Source organism: Acanthaster planci, linkage group LG16 (genome assembly GCF_054643075.1).
Source record: "Acanthaster planci isolate LZ-2023a linkage group LG16, COTS_SCS, whole genome shotgun sequence".
NCBI lineage: Eukaryota > Metazoa > Echinodermata > Asteroidea > Valvatida > Acanthasteridae > Acanthaster > Acanthaster planci.
Genome location: NC_141792.1, coordinates 2058120 through 2067059, shown reverse-complemented (window position 1 = coordinate 2067059; position 8940 = coordinate 2058120). Strand labels below are relative to the sequence as shown.

Here is an 8940-nt window from a genome sequence, read left to right as displayed (position 1 = left end):
CTCCAATGGAACTTTTGAAGATCGGGCAAAAATGTTTTTAATTCTCTCGTTTTGGGTGATTCTACTCTGTTTTGGTAAATTCAGTGGGTTGGGGGACTGCTGAGTAGGGCCTGCATTTAAGGGGAGCTTAAAAAGTCGGCACTATATGCCTCCGTACATTGTGGAATGAAGTTAGCTAGGTCTCGAGCATATGTGATCAAGGCGGGCCGGGGTCAGGCAAGCTGGACTCTGCTATGCTGACCAAAACAGAGTCGACCCCATTATTTGCATTTTTCAAGTCGTGCCACTTAGCTAAAGAAGTTTTCTTTTTTGCTTTTGACAAGCTCTTCTTTAAATCTGACGTCCTCATCACCTGTTTTGGAAGTATTTGATTTTTTTCACTTGCAAGAATGAAGACGTAACAGACAACGGGGACAGTCTTAGCTTTGGAATGATACACAAAAACGCATAAGTGACTTCTTGCACAAGGTAAACAGATTTTTGCCGTTTCCATTTTTGGTGAGTTTTATTCTGAAGCAAGTTCCAGTCAGTCCCTTTAGAATGCATCAGTAAAATAACTGAACCAAGTTCTAAATTTGTTACAATAAGCTACTCCTCACTTGAGATCTTGATGAATGCATAAAACTCTTCAACAAAAGAAATATTTGATGCCTCAACTAAAACAAAGACATACAATTTGGCAAAACTAAATAAACTGAAATTCACTTCACATCTTGTGACTTTTGAAATACGAATCAAATGAGCTGGATTCATGAGAAATCATACTTCATAATTCTGCCCAAAATATTGTGTCTGTCAAATAGAATTGTTACATTTGAAATCACACACAATCATTTTGCTTTTGCAGGCCTTGAAAAAACAAGCAATTTAGGGGAACGACTACACTACTAGACACCAGACGCATTTTTAGATTTTGAATTTCACTTTACATTGTGTTCAAAACCCTTGCAAGAAAAGGCAAGTGAAAGAAAGAAAGTTTGGCCCTCTTCGCCTTCTTTTTCGAATTTTTTTTTTCAACAATCTGTTCAAGAGAAGCTTTATGCCGCAAATGCATCATCGAGTAAAAAAAAAATTCATTTCCAAACTGGACTCCAAATACTCGACAATTCAATTCAATTCCAAAACAAACAAACAAACGAATACAAAAATGCCACACAAAACCCAAGTACGAAAAGAACTAGCCTGCAAAACAAGGAGGTGGCACTTTCTGCAACTGAACTCCACACATCTTGCCACTTCTTTTCTAGAAAATCTAGCGTGTGTGTGTTTGTTTCTTGTGCAAAGAATTCACTAAACTGTCACTCAGAACATGTAACCTCAGGAAAAAGTGGAAGAACAGATGATTCAAGTAGATTTCAATTTATATTTACGTACAGGCAACTGAACACAGCGTTTTCTTTATTCAATCCGTTTACTCCCATCTGTTTGAGAACCATCGAATGGTGGAACGTTAACGCCTGGTTACTGCAGGGCGAACGTTGTGACGAATATATTCAGGTTAATATACTCTCAGGGACACTTTTGTAATGTGGGCCCAACGACTGTGCCGAAGGCTGGGCAGTTGTTTGCCGAGCTGTCTCGACCCGAGCGTATACTCCCGCCTAACGTTGCTTCACTGGATGGTCTGCAGGTGGCGCCTTGCTGAGCGTGTGTGTCGGAGCTCCTCTTCTTCTCGGTCAGGGCTCGCGACTGGTGTATGTGAACTGCAAAACTGACGCCCTGGAAATTACATTGAAACAAATGCACCTGGCTTTGCATGGGAGCCATCTTGCGGGGCAGTTCTTTTGCTCCACAGGAAAACCTCCTTTGTACATACCCCGTGGAGCAAAAGCACTGGCCTGCAAGATGGCTACTGTGCAAAGCCTCTATTATATTTTTCTTCACATAAAGGTGTTAAATGCATCTTACCCCAACAAAGACAATTTGCCGGGTTGGAGTTTGAAACGTGGTCCTTAGGCAATCTTGGGCAGAACTGCTACCAATGTTGTAATCGAGACCTTCACAAGACCACACGAGACCAGCACAAGACCTCCAGTCTGAATTCAAGCCACAAGCTATTCAAATGAACTGCAACAAAAGCATGCCTTTGTCATTGTTCACCCTGTTACTTGTGACTGGTCTTGTGTCTGGTCTTGTGTCTGGCCTTGTGATGGTCTCAACTACAACACTGACTGCTACTGACCAAATAGGGGCACAGAAGACCCAGTGGTTAGGGTTTATGACCCATGACCTGAGGGGGTTCGAATCCAGCTGCTGGCCATAGGTTGTGGCCTCGGGCAAGCCACTTTACCCCAACCAGGGGCCATTTACCCAGGGATGTGCAACTTAAGCTCAGAGCTGGTTCAATGCGTGTTACGGCCGGCACAATATCAAAGCAGAAATTAAATTGGATTATGTAACACTGTCTCTAATAATAAAACATATATTCCTGTCTACCACTTTGTTTTCTTGTAATACTTTAAGTCAGGGTAGACCCTTTCTAAAAATATGCTGCTCAAGATATTTCATCCTATACATTCTGAGAAAAGTGTACCAGAAAATTGGGGAATTTTGCCTCATTAAAACTTCGTTTCTGCTTGAAATCGATAAATGAAGAAGATTTATTCATTGAAACTAATAGATTTAAGCACTGCGTCGTCTCGGCGTAACCACGGCTGCACTGTACATGCTGCATGCTGCAACGCGTGTCATGTGGTTGCAGTTTTCTCGATAAAAGTCGAGAGCGCCTGCAGGGGTAATAACGGTCCGTAACACGCATGGAACCAAGGTCGCACATGTGTTTGCACTGGGGCCGCTCGCGGTTGCTCATCCCTTGGTAAATGGTCCGTGCCCTAACTTGCCGTGAGTAGAAATGGATTGAGGCATCAGCTGGAAAGCAACTGGCGATGGAATGGTATCCCATCCAGGGAGGAATAGAAATATTCTTGGCCATATTTTTTTTTTTTGGCCAATGAACAGAGGTAAACTCCAGCAGAATGAGTCAAACGGCTCGACAAATCCAGCTCCTCTTTCGATGCAGTCGCTCACCAGCATGAGACCCTCACAATTGATGACCACAGCGTGTGTGTGACTGAATGGGAGAATACGATCTGTTTCATTCCTACGGTTGTGCAGTTGTTGATAACTGATGACCTATCTAATGATCTACCTTATTTCCTGTTGCTCGCACAAAGCCGACGTTTGCCGTGGTGGTGATGGCCTTCATTTTGTCGCCGGTACCAAAGATCACCTGATTGTTAACCAGAAATACAAGATACCATAAGTATTAGCATGACCATTTGCCAACAAACCATGTCGAGCCACAAAGCTGAGGGAACTGGTAGCCCATGTCCACAGGCAAGCCACTTTACCACAGTAGAAGCAGTGACATAACCGGGGTGAACATTCTAAGGGGTCACCTCATATTAAGCAAAGCTCATACGTGCATTTTTGTATATGTCAAGATTTCAAATGGAACAGGCGAAGGGAAGGGGTTAATTTCCTGGCAAGCACCTCCCCCTTGAGACGTCCAAGAACATACGTGTAACAAATTTTTTTTGGGGGGGGGGGAAGCAGAGCCCATGTCTGAATCAAATGGCCGTGGCTATCACTAACACTTGTGTCTATGGGAAGTGGCTGCAAGCCGCCAGCCAGTGGCTTCCATAAGCACATATTTTATTAAGTGCCATAGCCATAAGTTTTGGACACTGCCTGACCTGGGAAAAGAGGGGGGGGGAGCAGGAAAGGAAGATTTCACTTTAGCACCTTGGCCCTGTGCTTGATCCGGTGGCTCTCTTCCAGCTGGCTAGCCCGATCTGATGGGTTGTCCTCTACCAGGGTGATTCGTGCAAGTAATTGCTGGGCACGCTCCCGTTCCTGCGGCCCGGCAATGGTGGCGAGGATTTTTTGGAAGTCGTTGATTGCTGTCTGGCACGCGTAGAGTTCTTTGTCTGCCCAGATATGTAAAGGATAAGATTAAGCTCTTGATTCGTAAGGACTACAAAATCATAGACCTCAATCAACGGGGCAGCCATCTTGCTTTTCTACCATTCAAGGAATGTAACCAAACTGAGGCTGGAAGGAAAATTAGTCTGTTCCCTTTTATCAATATGTGAAGTTGTATGACTATTGCCAAAGGGTATACAGGGAACAAGACAAAAATGGCAACATCGTGATTAAGGTCTACATGGACGTCCAAAACACCTCCAAGACAGTGCTGTAGTAAAGTCCCTAAAAATCTTTCATAACTTGTCCAGTCTTAAGCCAAGTCACAAGCCCTCCAACTAAACTGCGACAAAAAGCATTCCATGCTCATGATAAGTCTAGCTAAAAGGTCCTGTGGCCGGTGTTGTGACAGGACCAGAAAAAGAGACTTGTGGTAAACTCGACAACGATCTCGCTCCAGGAAAGTACACTTGGTTTGGTACTGGACCCGAGCATTAAAATGTTACTGAGAGTATGCTGAGCAAATATGTGAAATGAACAGATATTCAATTGAAAGGGAAAAAAAGTCATGCTGGGGAGAATGGGGAGTCAGGTCGGCGTAGTGGATCTTCCCTTGCCATCCACCTTTGTGGTCTGGGTTCGAATCCCGGCCCGGTCCACATGTGGATTGGGTTTTCAGTCCCTACCTGATTCCGTGGGTTTTACCCAGAATATTCCTCTAGGGTTTTCCTCCCGCCTCTAAAACTGTAACTGCTTCTCATTGTCTCCTCTCTACAGGTTTCTTCAGGCTTGCGAGCTACAGTGCCTAGGGCGCTTTTGAGGAATCTTTGGAGTCATTACCAGAAATGATTACTAATAATCATAATAAAAGATGACCGAAAGGGTTGTTCATATTTTACACCTGGGCTCTGAGAAACTCATGCATTTAGTTTCTGTTTTTCTTACTGCAAGCCTTGAAGTAGGCAAGAGTTTCTCGCAACTGTGGCCAGAGTCAAAGTGCCAGTCTGCCAACAATTTGGCCCGAGTTTGTTGCCGTTATTTGTATCTGAATCTGTGTATTCTCCTGATTTTGGAACCACCTTGCAAGAACTGCTCCATCTCTCCCACCACGGGCTGCTCTCTCTCCTGCTGGGCCAACTCCTGGATGAGAGGCTCGGCGAAGGAATGCCAGCAGCCGCCGTGCGTCAGGTCCGAGACCAGCGCCACCAGGGTGGTCACGTCCAGATTCACCTTACGGTTGTCCTCCTCGCTTGATTGGCTGGCCAGCATATCCTGTCAACATTTCAAGGGTCCCTTGGATGATTTTTTTTTCTCAGACACACTTTTGTGGACCATCAAATTGACCATTTAGAACCAGACGCTGGGGCACAGTTGCACCTCCGACCGCACCTACTGATGGGGAACCATCCCCATGAAAATAATTGTACAAGAAGTCACTGACCACGAGCGCCGTGAGAAGGGCGTGCGAGTGACCACTGTCATTCCACTGTCATCACTATGATGCACATGCGCCTTATTAACAAGCAATAAAACTTGACTATTGGTCAAACTATACACTTGCTTGTTGATGGATCTTGAAAAGCCCCCCTTCTATTCCTGGGGTTCCCCTCTGGCAAAGTTATCCATTCTGACTTACCATCTGAGACTCTGTTATCATTGGCATCTGTAATGTGGCCTTTATGCTCTCTGCGACCGTCGAGAAGACCTGACCGTGTGCCTTGATGCCAAGCTCGGCCAGGTCATCTGCATTCGGACCAAACACAGCGCAAGTGATTTGCATGAGATGGCACACTTTCAACCACTTGCTGTGGTGATCAATTTAAGCAGAAAAAGTTCGGCATTCAAAAAAGACAAGGTTGTAGTGGGCAACTTTTTGGTACACATGCATAGCCAAGAGCCGATTTGCTGCATTCAGTTTAACAGTTATCTGCAAAATGTTTAAATGCAACCTCAAAATCTCCAACACCCTGGGCAAAGGAATATCGTGGGGGGGGGGAGGAAGCAATGAGAGCCATGGCCCCCTGTAAGAAAACTGCAAAACTTGTTTAAATCATGACGGAAAGCATGTAATAAGTCCCCAAAAGTAGCCACACCCCTCAGAGAGGGCACAAAAAGTTACATGAAAAAAAAATCCCCAATTTTTGCCCACCCCAAATGGTTTGGCCTCACCCCCCCAAAAAAAAATTTGGTCAGTTCATCCGGAGATCTGACAAGGATGCCTCAAGAATTTGGGTTGATGTCGGGAAAAATCGAGACTGCTGCCTCACCGACTATGGCTTGGGTGACGCCGCTGTAGAAGACCACGTGAACAGCTGGTGGCTGGTAGTTGATCGGGTGTTGCTGGCTGGCTCGGAGATACTGCTTGGCCTGTTCCACAATGTCATGTTCTCCGTATTCCCCCTCCCCTGAGAGAGAAAAATTAGCCAAAGACCAAATAGACGGCAATTACTTTCCGACATTATGCACGGTGCCCTGGTTTGGGTGGGTTTTGCAATTTTTTTTTTAAATATCCGACGCTTTTTGACTGATAAGTACACCCTCGAAAATTGGAAGTAAGACCAGTGTTTTCCCATGTTCCGTGCCAAGTTCTAGCCTTGTAGGCCATTACTTTCAATCAAGCCCACACCTAAAACCAAACCTAAATCCTGCACCTAAAACCCAAAACCCCACACTCGAAAAACCCACAGCCAAAACCCTTATCATCAAATCCTTCCACTCCCAAATCAAAGCCCAAAACCCACCACCAAACCGATTTTCACATCCAAAAACTGCTACTCAAACTCAACTTACTCTCAAAACCCAAACCCCCCACACCTGGGCCCCAACCCACACCCAAGGACTAAAATGCCAAAATCTGCAAACCAAGCCCACAACCACATCCCTGCCTTGTGGGCTGTCACTTTAACTCAACACAGACCTCAAATCAAGAAAAAACAAACAAACCTGAAAATCCAAGCCTAAAATCTAAACCCAACACCTGACCCCAACGCCAACACTTAAAACCCAAAATCAACCTAAAACCAAAACCAAATGCCAAAACCTAAACTACGTCCAAAACTCAAAACCAACCAAGCTCCAAACGCCTAGCCCGGTACCGGTGCAGCGCCCAGGCCTTACGGGCCGTCACTTTCACCCAGGCTGCCCCACCCCGTGCCACCGAGTCCACCACCACGGTGCCCTCCTGGCCCTCGTCGGCCTCGTAATGGAAGGGGAGGAGCACGCCCAGGACCCGGCCGAAGGACTCGGCGCTGTGCAGGACGCCCTCTAGGTGGCTTAGGTTGGTGCTCTTCAGCTGGTTCCCCTTGAGAGCCACGCTGTCGTTCTGCAGCTTTAAGTAGGGTAAAAGCACAACAAAAGTGACAAACAAATCATTACGACTTTTGCAAGTTAAGATTGAATAAACTCTGGTTCACTGAGTTACCGGTCTCTGGTTGCACATAAACATAACAATCTGAATTCCCCAGACTAACAACACTGTTGCTATACCTCGTGATTCGGGGCAAGCTTTTGCATAGCGACCACCATCTCTGGAATGGACTGGTTCCTTTGTGCCCTTCTTATCCATTGACAACAGTGTATTGGTGCAAGGCATCTCTTATGTAACTAAGCAAAAGCTTAGTGTAGCAACAGTGTCTTTAGTATGGAGAATTCAAATTGTTATGTTCACGTGAATTTTAAGAACTTCAGGGTACCAAATTTTATTCAAATTTAACTCGGAAAACGCCGAACCAGCTTTCTCCAGGTTTGGTTTTGAGGGGGACATATGGACTTGTTTTCTCTAAATATAACGCTCCAAAGTTTATTTTTTTCCTCTGTAAAATGTCCTCACTACCCTACTCCCGAAAGTTGATTAAGTCAATCGAACAGCATACAAATATCACTAGGGGGTCCGTAACTTCCAGATTAAAAAATACAAAGTTTCATAACTTCCAGATTCAAAAATATCAAATTTGCTACTGCAACATTTGAAAGTACAGACAGTAAATCATCCTTCACACCAAGTTTCAGTTTTCTCTTCTGTCTGGCCTTCAAAGCTGAGACCAAAACTAACAAGCAATTTGTTGGTACAAGAAAAACCGGCTTACCACTTGAACGTTAGAGGCAATAAAACAGAAAATGAAACTTTATCTTTAGGAATTTTTTTCAGGTGAAATCAGATCTGGGGTGACACGGGAGGTGCCCTCCTTTGGCACGGAATGACTCTTAGGCATAGTTCCGAAGTCATCTGTACCACTTTACCGATTTCACAAAGGTGCGCTCCGAGTGGATTTTTTTGATGAGCTTCCCGATCCCCGCGATCCCCGCCTTTTTGGCCTGAAGCGCCTGGGCTCGACTCAGCAGCTCCTCTGCCCAGCTCAGCAAGCCTTGGAGTGCCTCACCAGTGGCCTCATCCATACTCACCGCCATGCTGTGACTCAAGCTGAAAGATATGAAAAACGAAATCATGCAAATGTCATCCACTTTTCAGCTGCCAAAATTCTCTACAATTTTCATCAGGCAAAGACATCTTTTACCCTAACGGCCCAAGGGTTGCTGGACCTAACCTTCCCCAGTCACACAAACTTCAACAGGTCTTTACCTGTGTGATTCGCTTTGATTGGGTACAGCAGGCCCATTGCACAGTACACCGAGTATGGACAGGCAGTACCTCTTCAAACAAACTCACATACCATCATGCTGCATATCCATCCCCAACTGCTGGGATAAAGTGAGAAGGCCACAGTTCCCATTCAGTCAAAATTCAACAGGGTATGTGCAGGCCCACAGTACTCATTCACACAAAATTAAGCACCAGATAGTAAGCTACCAGTACTCAATGCCACAAACTCACACACTTTACTGGTGTTGAATTCTGTGTGGTTAGGGTTAATGTTTCATCGGCCCACTTCAAAGTCTTAATTCAATTTTAGCAGCGAGTTTTTCAAAAATATATGGGACGCAACCAAGAGCAAAGCTGAGAGATTCCATACATAGGATCGAAAGTCTCAAATTTTTCATAGGCCTACTTCAATTGTC

At 45.0% G+C, this 8940-nt stretch overlaps 1 protein-coding gene across 1 annotated transcript in view; it reads right to left on the bottom strand.

Moving 5' to 3' along the window:
* Positions 1-477: 477 nt before the first annotated feature.
* Positions 478-8940, bottom strand: part of c7orf25 (chromosome 7 open reading frame 25) — a 28756-nt gene continuing 20293 nt past the window's right edge. Inside the window, exons 2-9 of the mRNA XM_087147048.1 lie at positions 8164-8344; positions 6994-7252; positions 6192-6329; positions 5561-5667; positions 5004-5196; positions 3745-3929; positions 3149-3229; positions 478-1719 (exon numbers count right to left, since the gene is read on the bottom strand). Of these exons, the coding sequence (XP_087003174.1) occupies positions 1510-1719; positions 3149-3229; positions 3745-3929; positions 5004-5196; positions 5561-5667; positions 6192-6329; positions 6994-7252; positions 8164-8344 (1354 nt within the window). The 3' untranslated portion in view covers positions 478-1509. The remainder of the gene's footprint in view (positions 1720-3148; positions 3230-3744; positions 3930-5003; positions 5197-5560; positions 5668-6191; positions 6330-6993; positions 7253-8163; positions 8345-8940) is intronic.